This window comes from Brassica napus, chromosome A9 (assembly GCF_020379485.1).
Source record: "Brassica napus cultivar Da-Ae chromosome A9, Da-Ae, whole genome shotgun sequence".
NCBI classification, from domain to species: domain Eukaryota; kingdom Viridiplantae; phylum Streptophyta; class Magnoliopsida; order Brassicales; family Brassicaceae; genus Brassica; species Brassica napus.
In genome coordinates, this window is record NC_063442.1 from 23,902,278 (window position 1) to 23,920,014 (window position 17,737).

At 36.8% G+C, this 17,737-nt stretch overlaps 2 protein-coding genes and 1 non-coding gene across 4 annotated transcripts; all 3 read left to right on the plus strand.

The window, feature by feature from the left end:
• The first annotated feature begins 2,479 nt into the window (after window positions 1-2,479).
• On the plus strand, window positions 2,480-4,794 carry LOC106363100. Of its 2 annotated transcripts, XM_048738989.1 has the most exons (3): window positions 2,480-3,591; window positions 3,667-4,205; window positions 4,286-4,794. In XM_048738989.1, exons 1-3 carry the CDS (start codon window positions 3,194-3,196, stop codon window positions 4,705-4,707), a joined length of 1,359 nt encoding a protein of 452 aa, XP_048594946.1. In that variant the 5' UTR covers window positions 2,480-3,193; the 3' UTR covers window positions 4,708-4,794. The 2 variants fall into 2 exon arrangements, with proteins under 2 accessions (XP_048594946.1, XP_048594945.1); XM_048738988.1 differs by having other exon boundaries at window positions 2,480-4,205.
• Window positions 4,795-9,407: 4,613 nt separating this feature from the next.
• Window positions 9,408-9,514, plus strand: LOC125578695. The gene has a single exon (XR_007316778.1). It is a non-coding gene; the product is annotated as a small nucleolar RNA R71 (small nucleolar RNA).
• A 1,828-nt stretch (window positions 9,515-11,342) lies between these two features.
• On the plus strand, window positions 11,343-12,966 carry LOC106367046. The gene is made up of 3 exons (XM_013806734.3): window positions 11,343-12,022; window positions 12,110-12,228; window positions 12,309-12,966. Exons 1-3 carry the CDS (start codon window positions 11,989-11,991, stop codon window positions 12,792-12,794), a joined length of 639 nt encoding a protein of 212 aa, XP_013662188.1. The 5' UTR covers window positions 11,343-11,988; the 3' UTR covers window positions 12,795-12,966.
• Window positions 12,967-17,737: the final 4,771 nt, after the last annotated feature.

Here is a 17,737-nt window from a genome sequence, read left to right on the forward strand (position 1 = left end):
TATCGGATCCTTCTGTTGATTTGCTTGACCATTTTCTACATACAGAGCTATGGCCTTCGGTCCGATTTCATCATAAACATCATCATTTCCCTGCGACACTTCGTAGTTCATACCAAACGAACTTATGCCCACTTTCGACACCTTCTCTAACTGATATGATCTACTCATCTCCTCCACTAACAAAAGAGATCTACGGTTGTCTTTATCAACGGTTGTTAGGAAACCAAACAGATCATCATCATCACGAATAATTTGCTGTTCTTCAGATCCATACACCATCGACATGCACTTCAATGCCAGTTTTACCTTACTTTCATCCAACACAAGCTTTTTATACAACTTTTCTTCTAGTATTGCCAAACTTATATCCTCCACTGTTGTTTTCAAGATCTCCCCTTTGAATTTGAAATAGACGCTCACATATTTCATCATTGTATCCTGCAAGAACAAAATAAAAAAGTTTTAGTTATACTCGTAGTTCTTAGTTCTACCGACTTGTCAACAGTTTTACCAAGTTTTACCTACTCTACAACAATTATCAGTTCTACTTGTTATACCTAGTTATACAAAGTAATGCTTAATGCTTAAACAAGAACTCAAATGTATGTACGATTGATTGATCGGAGAGATCTTCGTGCACAACTACTCAAAATTAAGACAATTCACGCACCCCAATGCATAACAATTTCATATATAAATCAACCAAATCATCCCATAATCAATGCTGTTTCAACACTTTCAATTACAAACCCTAAATCAAATTTTTATCTTGCATCTCGCTAAGGAGAGAATAACTAACCTTCATTGCGACCTATCCAAAAGAATGCTTGCCAGTGGAAACGTTGCGGTCCGACGGCGTCGCCGGAGTAGCTATCGACGTCGATAACAGAGTTGCTGTAAGGGAGCTGCGAACCAGAGACAATAACGAGCTTCTCGGGTGGGAGCTGTAGAGGAGCTTTCCTCCTCGAGCTGCGGGGTTTTATTTTCTTTTAATTTTAAATTTTCTTTTTCGAGAAATCCAATTGAATTGATTCGGTTTCAATTGAATTGAATTAATGAAACCCAGACCGAAACCCACACCAAACCCAGACCGAAATCCCCCCCCCCCCCCCCCCCCCCCCCCGCAAATTTGAATTTTCTTTTTCTTTTTATTTTTTTCCACCTTCCAAGGGCATTCCCGTCATTTCACGCCCACTTAATGAAAAAGGGGCATAGGCGATTATGGAGCCCATAGGAGATTCTGCTTTGTGGTGTTGGGGGCACTAGAGGGGAAATCGTGTAATTGTCTCTTCTTCTATTTCTAAGCTCGAGTCATAATAATCTTCTCTCCTGCTTTTGAAAAACTTTTATTATATCTCATTTGCTTGTGTCAAATTGCTTGTTCTCATATTTACACTTAACCCATTTGATGGGAATCAATTTCCACTTTCCCTTTCCAAAGACAGTTTCAAGTTTTATTAACCATATTTGTTGCTACTAAGGTAGTTTTGTTTAGCCAAACTCACTTTCTTATTATAAACTAACTAAATTAGCATAGATTTAAGTGTCTATTACTTTAACTAAATTTAATATATGTTTTTACTTTATTTAACATAATAAGGTCTTACTAACAAATAAAACAAAATGAATCCACCTCTCTTTTTTCTTCGTCTTCTTCATCTTAAGTTCTCAACCATTTTTTGTAAAATGAAATCTGTTTTCTCAGAACTTTTTTAAAAAAAAAAATTTAATCAATTATTATTTCTATTTTATATCATATTTGAGATATGCCAAACTGTATTTTTAATGCTGGTGTAAAGGTCATGTAAACAACGATGTCAACGGTAGAGATCGATTGAAGCTTCAACCATGGTGTTTATGTCTCCTCCTCTCTGTGTTCTCAGCTCCTCCGTCCAAGATGTTGTCGATGTGAGGTCTCGTCCACCGGTGGTCATTGCTATCCGCCGCGTCTCGTCAACATCAGCTTCTCCACGTCTTGCCCACGACCTCTCCATCTTCAAATCATGTTCGCAGCCTTCACAGTCGTGTCTCTGCTCCGTCGTAGCTGACTCTCAGTTGCCGTCAACGAGATCCGGCGAGAAGTGCAATCTGCAACATTAATGGGAAGTATCACCTTTTTGCACTTTTGGTCCTCTAGTTTCCTGTTTTTTTCACAATATGCCTCAAACTTCTAATCTTATCAAACTACTTCACAAATTTACCCCAATATTTTATAATGTTGCAATCTGGCCTTTCTGTGTATTTTCATAAATGGTCTGTCGCTTTTTGATTCTTTTCATTCTGGCCCCATAGTATTAAATGTGCATATTAGTCCCCAATTTCATCCTTGAACTTTCAATTGTGCACTCCAAACCCTGCAATATGAAAATGAACACAATAGTTTACCATCTAAACTATTAAAACAGGAGTACATTTTGTACTTAGCCCTGAGTTTTCCTCAATGATTACAAGTGATTGCCACCTTGGTTTTAAATGGCGAGCGCCACCGGCGCCATGGCGCTTGGCGACCTCTGGCGAGCTCCAAAATGCCTTACCAACTTGTGGCCAAGCGAGGTACGTATGGCGAACGACTTAGCTCGCTTTACCTACATAGAACGTGTTGACCAAGGCGTCGCCTCATGGTTAGGAAACAACCTAAACTGTTTTGACATAGTTTTGGTATCTAAACCGAATATGGTTATGTAAAAGAGGCAATATTGTAATACTCAAAATATACTCTAAATATTCTCTAAATATTCTCTAAATACTCAAAAACCCTAAGTCATTGTACTATATAATAGGTACACACAGCCTCTATAGTTCTTCATGCTTTCTTCTCAACTCTATACACAGCATAAGCTTTCTTTTCTTTTACTGGTTTGTTTCGCTTGGTTTTCATCATACTTCTTTAATTAAGCAAAGATCTCTTTAGCATAGGTTCATAGTTATAGTGTTTACGTCTTTTGTTTTTTCCATGTACCATCCATTCATCCTTTTTGGTAGTTTACGTGCTAAGTTTATCACATCATGTTTATCAACTATTTTTTAAGATCACGCATCACCGTATCAGTTGATCATGCATCACCGTATCAGTGTCATAGTGTTAATTGATTATCATCATTTTATCAAGTACTTGTTTAGCTTTTCCTCTCTGTTTTTTTAAGTCTACGTGATTACTAACGTACATTCTCTGTTTTCTCATTGAAGTTTCATCATGTCTGAGATTGGAAGATCACCCCAAAGAGGTGCTACACAAGGTGGATCATCTCAGCAAGGAGCATCTCAGATGGATCCAGGAAGGAAGTATGGAACGTGTGTCTCAAATAACACCAACAAATGGAAGTGTATCTTCTGCATGAAGGTAACTAATGGAGGCATCTCACGTCTGAAACACCACTTGGTTGGAGGTAACACAAGTGTCACGGTGTGTCCTAATTGTCCAGAGCATGTGAGAGCTGAGTTGCAAAACGATGCAATCAAAAAAGCTGAGGAAAGAGCTGCTCAGAGCTTGCGCTATGAACCTGTCCTCAATGATGGTGAGGCCGATGTGGAAGTTGAGCCTAAACAGAAAGCTAACCCTAACAAGAGGAAGAAGAGAGGTCTATTGGACAGGTTTGTAATTTATATTCTCGTTTTGCTAGACTATTGGAACAAGAGTTTAACTACATGTTCTCTCTTCTTGGACAGGTTTGTCACGTCAACTCCTCCTGATATTTTGAAAGGAAGGAATGAAATGAAGCGTGTATTGGGAGCTTGTGACAAAGATCTGAGGGACAAGACTTGTGCTGGAATCGCGAGATGGTTTTATGATGCATGCATTGCATTTAACGTTGTCACCTATGACTCTTTCAAAGAGATGACACATTTGATTGCGCAGTATGGAATGGGCTTAAAACCACCTAGTATGCATGAGCTAAGAGTTCCTCTTCTTCAGAGGGAAGTTGCCGAGACTCACACTATGCTTCTTCAACACAAGAATGAGTGGGCTTCTAAGGGATGTTCTCTAATGTCAGATGGATGGCGTGACTCAGTGGTCCAAAAGGACATAGTTAACTTTTTAGTTAACTCTCCTAAGGGCTCTGTTTTCATGAAGTCTAAAGAAGTCTCTGAAGTTGTGAAGGATGCAACACTGCTGTTCAAACTGCTTGATGAGATGGTTGAAGAGGTTGGTGAGAAGAATGTTGTTCAAATGATCACAGACAATGCTTCTAACTACGTAAAAGCTGGTAAAATCTCTTCTACGACCTTGTTTTTTACTTTCATAAAGGTGATAAAATTTAATGATGAGAGTTTAATTGAATTGCAGGGAAATTGCTTGAGGCTAAAAGGCCAAACCTCTACTGGACTCCTTGTGCAGCACACTGTCTTGATCTTATGCTAGAAGACATTGGGAAGCTGGAACCTGTGAAGAATGCTTTGCAGAAGTGTATCTTCATGAGTGGTTACATTTACTGTCGTGTGCCTCTTGTCAACATGATGAGAAGATTCACCAATCAACACAATCTCCATCGACCAGCTGTAACACGGTTTGCTACTTCATTCATTACCATGTCTCAGTTTCACATTCAACAGGCCAACTTGAAGAAGATGGTCACGTCTGATGATTGGAACAAGAGCAAATGGCCAAAGGAAGCAGAGGCGAAGAAGATGAAGCAGTACATTCTACAAGAAAGCTTCTGGAGGAATGTTGCTTATGCTCTCAAGCTGAATGGTCCACTAGTTAAGTGATGTTAGGAGTTTTCAAGGCTCCTAAGACAAATGTTGTAGTATAAATGATTGTCGAACCAGTTCTGAGGGATATCAAAGCACCAAGAATGCAAGTACTCACTTAATCTAAGTGCAACCAATGATTTAGATGGGTTTTAAGCTATGACTAAAACTAAAAAGCAATAACAGAATGATACTTTCTTGACTAAGGGAAAAGAGAACTCATGGGCATAGGGATTAGACCTTGGGTGATCAAGTATCGAACTAAGGATGGCAAATGATCGATCAAACTATCGACCTTAAGCCTAGACACAATTCTAAGCAAGCTCTATGTCTAGATGAATGATCATTTGCTAACATATCTCAAACATCAAATGTCTTTGGTTGAATAATATGAAAGCAATCATTACTAACAAGTCTATTAGCTATCTTAGCACCTTTAACAACAAATGTCTTTGGCAAAGTATACTAAAAGCCTAGGAGAGTTGTCTCGGGCATTTCATCGAACACCTTTCGGGTGAGAAATGCCTAAGGATCAACAACTGAGTGGCCAACTCAGAAGATGCATTATGATTACTCTACTAGCAAGGAAATACGAATGATCTACACTAAAACATCCTAGTTCTAACCTAATCACCCTTAATCTCCCTAACCCATGAATTCAAAAGGTGATTACTCACTAATCTCCATGATTCCTCTTAAACCCATATTGGATTTCAGATTAATCATGTAGAGAAATAGATAAGAAATCAACAAGAACACAAGAACATAACAATCAAAATCCAAGAGATGAACTTCTCCAGAGAGTTTTTGTGTATTTCTCAGTAGATCAAAAGATAATCTGCCTGGTGGCTACAAAAGATGTTTAAAACATAGGTTTTTCCAAGTGCAAAACGTCCAAAATAAATTGCAAAAAGGTCCTTGAGAAATCATGATTTTCGGCAGCAAAATAACGCGGAGCGACTTGCAGGTGTCGCTCCGGGAAGTCGCTCCAGGGCCGATTTTTGGTGTCTCCGGGCGAGAGGTCGCGAGCGACTTTGGTGTGTCGCTCCAACGGGTCGCTCTGGATCGGGAGCGACCTTGGTAGGTCGCTCTGAGAGGTCGCTCCAGGGTCATCTAAGACTGTTCGGAGTAATGAGAACGCGGGCGACTTCATGGCGTCGCTTTAGGAAGGTCGCTCTGAGAAGTGGGACACAGCGACTTCGTGATGTCGCTCCGGGAGATCGCTCCCATGCTCGGTTCGTCCAATGGTCACTTTTCACCTCTTTTGAGCTCCAAATAACCTCATGTGGTACTCCAGTACCTAATAGAGACTCATGTATGCAAAATGCAACCTAAACATGTCTAAATCCTAATCAATATGATGAAAATGTTTATGAATGAATGGATAAAACAATGCAAATATGCAAGATATCAACTCCCCCACACTAGTCCTTTACTTGTCTGCAAGTGAACTTTCTAAAACTCATAGGGAGAGAGCTCATAGCCAAAAGGAACACAACTAGCACTCAATTCAACATCTAATCTAACATGAGCTCACTCTCTTATCACACTCTAGCTTCTCTAGGCCTATCTCAACTCATTCTGCCTTTACACTCATCATCAAGCATCCACACATTCAAATCAACCAACTCTCACATTCATTAAGCACAAAACATCAGGTGAATTCTTGCAAATGGTCAGTTGGTCCAAGTCATTTGGTTGGGTAAGGGAAGGCTTTTATTCAAGTGATTCAAGAGGTTCAAAACATATGATCTTTAAGGTGGTTTACTCTCGAAACAAGTAGCCTTGACATTGCACATAATATATCTAAGAAAGGGATCAACTCATGCATACAATGCTCAATCTCCATTGTTCTACCCTTTTTCTAAACATACAATTACACAATCATTCCCAAATGTCAAACCCAACTCACATCTCTCACCAAAAGATCCTAAAAACTTTAACTCCTTCTCTTTGAAATCTACAAGGGATTTTTTCAGAACCTCAAAATATTTCTTAGCTCCTAACAACTTTGATAGCCCCTTTTTCTTTTTTTTTTCTTTTTCTTTTTCTTTTCTTTTTTTTTTTTTTTAGGTTGGGGGCCAATACTTTCAAAACTTGAGCTAGAGGCTTCTCTACTTATCCCAATAAAACAATTCACTTAAGCACAAAGAGTCTATTCTTTTTCTTTTTCATTTCTCCCAAATCATAATCACAACACTCACCCCCCACCTATAGCTAGACAATAGAGTGCCCAATCTAGCAAGAATGAAGATCAAGCATTGTCGTTCCCGATACTCTCAACATTATGCACATGTAAGACTTTCCGAAAAAGGCCTCACTCATCAAACAATGAAAGCTTAAAAGGAGGGAAAGGTTTTGGGAGTGGTCTACCACTAGAGTTTGTCAAAAAAGATTGGCATAAAAGATGTGACAACTCAAGTGTGTATAGCCATGACTTAGTACACAAGGGACCATGAGCAAGAAGCATTAAGTTCGTTCAGTTCAAATAAGGTTGTAGTTGGCTTCAAAGACTGAGTTTCAGCAATCAACAAGTTTCAGGAAGAGTTTTCAAGGCTCGAAACATACAAGTCTTTTTGAGAGGTGCAAAAGCTACTCAGGTGCAACGTAGTGTTTTTTACAAGGCATTTAAAATCATTGCTCCTAATGCAAGTGAATGCAACCTATATGCTCTAGACTCTCCTAGAAATGCAAATGATGCAAACTAAATGATTGTTTTTTTTTTTATATGCAAATAGGTATGCAATGCATGACTCAATGAAACAACATCAAAGCAAACATGATCAAATACTTGGTACCTCCCCCAAACTTGAGTTACACAGTCTCTGTGTTGTCAAGTAGAGAGAGCTACCCAAAAGAAGACTAATATGCAAAAATGAAATGGTATATACAAGGGAGTGTGGTGGTTTACCTTCTATGGGGAATGAGTAGAGGGAGATGCTCCCTCCTCGTCGTCCTCAGGTGGTAACTCTTCAAGATGCTCGTCAGCAGGAGTGGCCATCTCTTCAATGTAGAAGGCTTGCCCGAACACAGTTGGTTTCCTCATTTTCTCCTTGATGTCAAAGTGTAGGATGTTCTCTTTACCCAAATGGAGATCAATCGTGCCTTCCTTCACATTAACAATAGCTCCTGCTGTAGCTAAGAATGGCCTTCCTAGAATCAATGGGTCTTGAGCCTCCTCACCCATCTCAAGCACCACAAAATCTGTAGGTATCTCATACCTTCCAATCTTCACAGGGAGGTCCTCTAAGATGCCCACAGGATACTTCACTGAACGATCAGCTAACACCAGAGAGAGTCTACACTTCTTGTACTGAGTGAATCCAAGCTTCTTTGCAACAGACAAAGGCATCAAGCTGACACTAGCTCCCAAATCGCAGAGACATTTCTCAAATACCATAGGTCCAAGAGCACAAGGTAGTGTGAAGCTTCCTGGATCCTCTAACTTCTCTGGAACATCAAGCCTCTGGATGATGGCACTGCACTCATGGGTAAGAATCATCATGCCTTCCATCTCCTTCTTCTTTGCAGCTACAGCATCTTTCAAGAACTTGCTGTATTGAGGAATCAACATAAAAGCATCGATGATGGGCATTGCAACCTGAGCTTCACTCATTTGCTTCTCAAACAGAGCCTTGTATTTCTCTAGCAGCTGCTTCTTGAATCTACCAGGGAATAGAAGTTTGGGTTCATAGGGAGGGGGAACAAAATAACTTTCACTTGCTGGAGTAACAACTTCACCATCCTTTAATGTCTTCTTCTCTTCCCCAACCTTTCCTTTACCTTTGGCTTCCACTATCTTCTCCAAGATCTCGTCATTGATCTTCTCATCAACAATCACCACTTCATCATCTATGTTGATGGCAACCCCCTCACTTAGTTTTTCAGCATCCTTGGTGAGGGTTCTAGGAGGTAACTGCTTACCACTCCTAAGGGTGATAGCCTTGGCCTCCTTGGGGTTTTGGTCAGACTTTCCAGGTAGAGATCCTTGCTGGCGATTCTGGTGAGTGTTCATGGAAGCAAACTGATTCTCTAAATTCCTGACTGTAGAAGCAAGGTGTGAGAATTTGTTGTTGAGCTCATTGTAACTCCCATCAATCTTGGTATGAAGGTTCTTCAACTCATAACCAACATGCTTCTCACTTCTAGTCTGAGACTCCAAGATTTGTTTCAGTAAGGTATCAGTGCTGCTCTCTTGAGGAGCAGAGGAACCAGACGAGGGGTTTTGCTGAGGCTGATAGCTGCCTTGCTGGTTGTTTCTAGGCGGATAACCACTCTGTTGGTTGGTTTGATAGGATTTCTGTTGGTAGTTGTTGTACTGAAAGTTGGGCTCTTTTTTGTACCAGCTACCATTGTTGTTAATGAAACACAACTCCTCTTGACCTTCCAAACCCTCAACCTCATTGACAGCAAGTGGATCTTCCTGCTTGGAGTTACCAACAAACTTCAGCTGCTCTTGGGTGGCTTTTTCAGCAATGAGTAGGTCGATCTTGTCTTCCAAAGCTTTGATCTCTTTCCTCGTCTGCTTATCATCTGTTATACTGCCTCTGTCATGGTCTCCACTGTAGACTGCATCACTCTTTACCATGTTGTCAACCAGCTCTTCTGCATCCTCTTCAGTTCTCCCCAAGAAGAATCCATTGCTAGCTGTATCCAGTCTGGCTCTGTACTTAGGAAGAGCACCACGGTAGAATGTGCTCAGCAAGCTCTCCTTAGAGAAGCCATGGTGTGGGCATTGAGCTTGGTAGCCCTTGAATCTCTCCCAGGCTTCACTGAAACCTTCCAAGTTCTTCTGTTGAAAGCTGGAAATCTCGTTTCTCAGCTTAGCAGTTCTTGAAGTAGAGAAGAACTTCTCCAAGAATGCTTTCTTGCAGTCATCCCAAGTGGTGATGGAGTCGCTGGGTAGAGACTTCTCCCACTGACGTGCCTTATCCCCCAAAGAGAAAGGGAATAGCTTGAGCTTTAAGGCATCTTCGGACACACCATTTGTTTTTGACAACCCACAGTAGCTGTCGAACCTGTCCAAGTGATCAAATGGATCCTCTAGAGCCAATCCATGATACTTGTTGTTCTCGATCACGTTGAGGAGTCCTGATTTGATCTCAAAGTTGTTGGCTGCCACAGCTGGTGCTCGGATTCCCAATCTATGACCATGAATGTTGGGGCGGTCGTAAGTGCCAATGGGTCGAGCTGCTCGCTGTTGGTTTTGTGGAACGTTGTTAGCTTCATTGACACCCGCATCATTTTGAGGTATGTCTTCCATATCAGTGTCCAATCTCTGCAAGTGAGCATGTTGCTCTTCTTCTCTTCTCTTTCTAGCACACTCTCTCTCTAAAGCTCGGATGTCTGCAGCTCTTGGAACTAGGTTTGATGGACCCCTGCTCCTCAAGTTCATGCACCTATAGATTAAAGGGAGGTGAAGAAGAATCAGTAACAAAATAAAATAAAAATGACTTAGTCTCAAGCAAGTGACTAAATCTCAATGTTGAAATCTACTCAGAATTTGGCAACGGCGCCAATTTGATGTTAGGAGTTTTCAAGGCTCCTAAGACAAATGTTGTAGTATAAATGATTGTCGAACCAGTTCTGAGGGATATCAAAGCACCGAGAATGCAAGTACTCACTTAATCTAAGTGCAACCAATGATTTAGATGGGTTTTAAGCTATGACTAAAACTAAAAAGCAATAACAGAATGATACTTTCTTGACTAAGGGAAAAGAGAACTCATGGGCATAGGAATTAGACCTTGGGTGATCAAGTATCGAACTAAGGATGGCAAATGATCGATCAAACTATCGACCTTAAGCCTAGACACAATTCTAAGCAAGCTCTATGTATAGATGAATGCTCATTTGCTAACATATCTCAAACATCAAATGTCTTTGGTTGAATAATATGAAAGCAATCATTACTAACAAGTCTATTAGCTATCTTAGCACCTTTAACAACAAATGTTTTTGGCAAAGTATACTAAAAGCCTAGGAGAGTTGTCTCGGGCATTTCATCGAACACCTTTCGGGTGAGAAATGCCTAAGGATCAACAACTGAGTGGCCAACTCAGAAGATGCATTATGATTACTCTACTAGGAAGGAAATACGAATGATCTACACTAAAACATCCTAGCTCTAACCTAATCACCCTTAATCTCCCTAACCTATGAATTCAAAAGGTGATTACTCACTAATCTCCATGATTCCTCTTAAACCCATATTGGATTTCAGATTAATCATGTAGAGAAATAGATAAGAAATCAACAAGAACACAAGAACATAACAATCAAAATCCAAGAGATGAACTTCTCCAGAGAGTTTTTGTGTATTTCTCAATAGATCAAAAGATAATCTGCCTGGTGGCTACAAAAGATGTTTAAAACATAGGTTTTTCCAAGTGCAAAACGTCCAAAATAAATTGCAAAAAGGTCCTTGAGAAATCATAAAGTGCAAAACATAGGTTATTTCGGCAGCAAAATAACGCGGAGCGACTTGCAGGTGTCGCTCCGGGAAGTCGCTCCAGGGCCGATTTTTGGTGTCTCCGGGCGAGAGGTCGCGAGTGACTTTGGTGTGTCGCTCCAACGGGTCGCTCTGGATCGGGAGCGACCTTGGTAGGTCGCTCTGAGAGGTCGCTCCAGGGTCATCTAAGACTGTTCGGAGTAATGAGAACGCGAACGACTTCATGGCGTCGCTTTAGGAAGGTCGCTCTGAGAAGTGGGACACAGCGACTTCGTGATGTCGCTCCGGGAGGTCGCTCCCATGCTCGGTTCGTCCAATGGTCACCTTTTCACCACTTTTGAGCTCCAAATAACCTCATGTGGTACTCCAGTACCTAATAGAGACTCATGTATGCAAAATGCAACCTAAACATGTCTAAATCCTAATCTATATGATGAAAATGTTTATGAATGAATGGATAAAACAATGCAAATATGCAAGATGTCATTAAGGTGCTTGGGATGGTGGATGGAGACACCAAACCGGCTATGGTATACATATATGCTGCTATGGACAGAGCTAAAGAGGCTATTGCAAGGAGTTTCAAGATGAAGCAAGAGAAATATGAGAATGTGTTTGAGATCATTGATAGAAGGTGGAATTGTCAGCTTCATCAGCCTCTTCACGCAGCTGGATACTTCCTTAATCCAGCTATCCACTATGCCAATCCTGAAGACGTGTGCTGTGAAGAAGTTGAGACTGGTTTGTACAACTGTATCAACAGGCTTGTCCCGGATGGTGAGATTCAAGATAAGGTGATGCTGGAGCTTGATTTGTTTTAAAAGGCTGCTGGTCTCTTTGGGCATAACATGGCAATAAGGCAAAGGGAGATGAAAGCACCAGGTAAATTATTTTAAGACGTTTAGCTTTTTTTCTTATTGTCAATTCTAAAGTCTAAACTAATTGAGTCTCATTTGTGTTTGTTTATAGCTGATTGGTGGTCTACTTATGGATCATCAGCTCCTAATCTAAGAGACTTTGCTGTGAAAGTACTAAGCCTAACTTGCAGTGCCTCTGGATGTGAAAGGAATTGGGGTGTTTTTGAACTTGTAAGTTTTTTATATTCAACTTATTTCATAATCAGATTGTTTATGAAGTTCATTAATTATTGTTATTCAAATTTCTGTAGCTTCACACAAAGAGAAGGAACCGTTTAGCTCAACATCGGTTGAATGACATGGTGTTTGTCAAGTACAACCGAGCCTTGCAACGTCGCATGAAGAGAAGTGATAGCACTGATCCTATTCTCTTAGAAGAGATTGATGAAAGCAATGAATGGCTGATGGGAAGAATGGAAGGAAACTCTGATAGTGATGATCTAGATGATAATGTCTTTGAGGATGAAGATCTGACATGGAGTGCAGTGAGTGAAGCAACAAGAGCTGAGGAACCTAACTACACTACTAGAGGATCAAAAAGCTCAGCAGCAGCAGACAAGGGGAAAGGAGTTGCCTCTTCTTCAACTCAGCCAAGACAGGAACGATATGGTCCAGGTCCTTCTAATCTGTCTCTTGTTGATGTCGATGATGATGAACTGGAACATGATTTGGAAGCAAATGGCTTCGGTCAAGGGGAGGAATTGGAGTTCCAAGATGACTCTGAAACAGAGTTTTAGAGTTGGTGTTTTAGTTTTGGTGTTTTGTTTTTTTTTTACTTTGAATTATGAACCGTTTTGGTTTTGAATTATGCTTCGTTTTGGTGTTTTGGTTTTGGTTTTCTACTTATGATATGTTATTTTGGCTTTAGATGTTCTCTACATTATCAATAAAAGATGTTTTGGTTTTATATTTATCGTGTCTTTATCTAAGTACAACATACTTGACAGTGTAAAGTGTATAAAGTTACTTTCTAGTCGTGTGATACACGTAGCGAACGCAATGAGTCGCCATGGCGCCTGGCGAGAATCGACCTCCTGGACGCCAAGCCTCGCCATACGCAATTTAAAACCAAGATTGCCACTGATCAAAACACAAACATATTTGCTAATCCATTAATTTCCTATAAATCGTTATTAGACCATTCAGTCCGGTATATAATCTATTTAATTAAGTTTGACCGGCACATATGCTTATATTATTCAAAACCAATACTCTTGTAAACATATATATGACCAGTCGTAAACCTATGATCATGCCATTTATAATTTAGACTAGGTTAAGATCCCGCGCAATGCGCGGGATGAACATTATATATAAAAATTATTTTATATATTATATGTTTATAACATATTATGAAATAATAAATATATATTGAATAATTAAAAAGTCATTATCTAATACTTATATAATTAAATTGATGTGAACATATAAATACATTTTATAAATCGAAATTTTTTTTTTCTGTTTGATATGATATATAATTAAATTTAAATGATAGTAACATATATATGATATATTTTAATATTAATATTTATTAGATGATATATTTTAATATTAATATTTATTAGATGATGCTTTTTGCTCATATTTGTTTTTTATCATTTGTATCTGTTATACCAAAAGTCTAAATTAGTGATAACAAAATTTTCACTGTATGATTAATGATTTAAGTAATTTATAATATTTTAAGAAATTAAATTGTCAATATTTTTTCAAATTTTTTATCAAAAAAATGTTCAAAATAAATTTCAAAATTAAGATATTTATGTATTTTTATATGGCATATAGCTTAATTTAAAATGATACATATATTTATATATCTTTTATTTTTGATATTTATTAAATGAGACTTTCAACTGATATTATTTTTAAATTATTTGTATCATGTCATAACAAATTTTTTAAATTATAGATCACAAAATTTGAATGTGAAACTTTTAACAGTTTTAGTAATTTATACTCGCTTTTAAAAATTCAAAATATATTATATAAATAATTTTTTTTAATTTTTATTTTATGGTTACTATGATTGTTTAATTTATTTTAATAGCTTAAAATTAAACAAATATAATTATAATACACACTTATTTTTATCAAATCTTTATTATTCAAAATCATTAATTGTCATATATACTTTAGCCACATTAGACAATTCCGTAATCTTATTTAAGGAAATAATGAAGCACATTAATAATGTATTTATTGGGGTTTAATAAAAAGCTTATTATATATTTAGATGGACCAACCTATTTCTCTAAGAATTCTAAGAATCATTCTAACGATGACACGTAGCTACAAAAAATGTTGCGATGTTTCTCAAATAATATATAGAGGATTAGTTCATGTTTATTCATAGCCAAACAATGATAGACAACAATCTTCACATCAACGACTTCTTAAGCACAATATGATGAAGTCAAATTAACATTGTCTAGATTGGTTTTGATTGTGCATATCGACATTGTACATATTGATCTAATGAAGATATGGTTTGTCGATTTTTTTGGTTTACCGAATTTATAACTTTTTAAAAATTCTTTATTATGTTTGTTAGTATCCATTCAAATAACGATTCCTACTTCCACGCAATATTAATTACAATAAATCATAACTAAATATTCTTTATTCGAGAAAAAAAACAACATCCAAAGTTTTTTTTCCTATTTTTATGCACTCATCGTATCAAGAAAGAATATATATTAATTACCACAATTATCATCTATACTATTATTTGCGAAGTAAATTTTTGGAATCGAGCTCTTACGTTAAAAGTTAGAGTGGTTAATATCGTTTATACCCTTAATGAATAAAATTTATAAATTAACTAAAACATAAAAACGAATTTAAAATTATTTGGTTAGATAAGTTATTATTAATAATAAAAAAACTTATCCAATATCTGAAAGATATATTTTAAGAATCGAGCTTTCACGTTAAAAGTTAGAGTGATTAATATTGTTTATACCCTTAATGAATAAAATCTATAAATTAGCTAAAACATAAAAACGAATTTAAAATTATTTGGTTAGATAAGTTATTATTAATAATAAATTAACTTATCCAAAATCTGAAAGATATATTTTAAGAATCGAGCTTTCACGTTAAAAGTTAGAGTGATTAATATTGTTTATACCCTTAATGAATAAATTCTATAAATTAACTAAAACATAAAGACGAATTTAAAATTATTTGGTTAGATAAGTTATTATTATTAATAAAAAAACTTATCCAAAATCTGAAAGATATATTTTAAGAATTGAGCTCTCACGTTAAAAGTTAGAGTGATTAATATCGTTTATACCCTTAATGAATAAAATCTATAAATTAACTAAAACATAAAAACGAATTTAAAATTATTTGGTTAGATAAATTATTATTAATAATAAAAAACTTATCCAAAATCTGAAAGATATATTTTAAAATAAAAGATATTTCCTATATATTTTGTGTTGTTATCCGAAAACATATTTTAATAAAATATTTAAATACTAAAAAATTAAAACTAAAAACACATAGAAAACCTATAACTTAATATTATTCAAAAAATATTAATCATATTTTATACTCAATTATTAATTTTAAAAAATAATTTTAGACAATTTTTATTACATGTCAATATAAAAAAAATTAGTTGAGAGGTTTTAACAATAAAACCCCATAAATCTTCTATCTTTTACTTTATTTTATTAAAATAAATATAAATTCATGTATATAGTTTTATGTATATTTTTATGTATACATAAATGTTTTGAGGATTATTTTACATAATAATAGATATTTTATTAAAATAAAAAACTTTAGCGTATATAGAAAATTTAATATTAAATTAATTATTAAATATTTAAAAAGCATGAAAATAACTTATTCAAATTTTTTATTTCTTTACAAAATTTTATAAAATTATTAAGTTGCCCGCACTTGCGGACAAAACACCTAGTTTTCTTTTATTTAAACATGACAAACACATATTCCTTCTCTACAGAAAGTATATTCTGTTTTTATTATGGTATAACTTAAAAGGAATGTATATATTTGATTTGATTTAGTGTTAAAATTAAAACTACCAAAAATGATGAGTTGATCCTATTAAACATACCCTTCCCTATGCCGAGTTTATATATCTCATTTATCCTCCGTAAAAAAACGCATCCAGAAAACCTAAACACGAAACCCTAACTTCATCAGCCTGTGGTCAATATCGAACTATAAAACATCAGTACAAGATGACTATACGTGTGTGCTCTGGTGGAAGAATGGTAGATATTTCTTATGCTTCAGAACACAGTTTTAATAGTTTAGATGAACTATATTTTTTTATTCAAACAATTCATTTACATAAGCTTCTCAGTCTTTTGTCAAACACTTCCATACCCTGCAAAGACCTCTAAGTGCCAAAAAGGAACTCGGCACCTAAAGCCAATAAAGTCTAGGAAATCAACCTCGTTAATAATTCGGGAGCCGTTCGTGACTACTTGTATCCTCGACGGTTCATCTATGGTTGGCGGAACATCAAACCCGGAGGGAGCTGTTAACCGTAGTACTCGCTTCAGTCCTTTTCAGGTTGTTCACAGCTTGGTACCTCGTGCACCGACAGATCTATCCACATTGCCGGATCGTCAACGTCTTCATGGAGTGGCTGAGACATTTATGGAGCAGCTCGTCGAAACGCATGTTCAGACTAATACAAACTTGGAAGCATCAGTGTCAAAGTATAAATCTGCGGTCGATGCTCATCGCCGTCGCCTTATCTTTGACGTCGGCGACCTTGGGCGTATTTGACTTGATACCGTATGCATGACCACGCCTATAATAAACTCAAGGCTAAGAAGATCGGTCCGCTGGAAGTTCTTGAGCGCATAAATGACAACACCTATCGACTTCAACTTCCCTCTAATATAACTACTTCAGATGTTTTTAATGTCAAGTACCTCTCTCGATATTTCCCTCCAGATCAGCCTCACGATTCACAGACGAATCTTCTTCACCTCGGGGGACCTGATGCAGCAGCATCCTAGTACCTTCAACGTCAAGTTTTCGTTTTTTAAGTGATTTCCTTTTTACTTAGGGTTTATGTTTTTCCTTTTCTATTAGGTTAAAGATTCTAATGACGATTTAAGAGTCCTATGTAAGAAACTCTCTTATGGCTTTTGTAAGATACACTTTTGATAATTAATAAACTAGCTTTGTGCTTTATACTTTGATAGAGATTCGATTCAATTCGTCTTGTTCGAAAAGCCTTGAAAGAGATTCGATTAGATTCATTTTCTTCAAGTTGCAAGTCTCTAGTGATTTCAAATCGAAATCCCTAGATTGAGCTGATATCTGTTCTTATCCGCCATCACACCAACAACATAAAGCTGAGATCATAATTGGACCCATTTGGAAATGAAGTTAAAACATGGTCCAACAATTGGTCAAAAACTTTTAGTTTTTATAGTTGGCGTTTTGTCTGGCCTATAATTTAATCAAAATAAATGTTTTTCGACCAAGCTTTATTGAATATATATGGCTAATTTTTCACATTTAAACAAATTAACAATATTTTTTAGGTTTCATTGGCCAAATTCCAAAATCTCTCGATTATATTCTTTTTTTACACTGGATTATCATTCCAAGGATTAATGCAACTCTCCACGAAGACCATGTCCTAGGAGAAAAAGGTCTGAGAAGTTTAAAAATC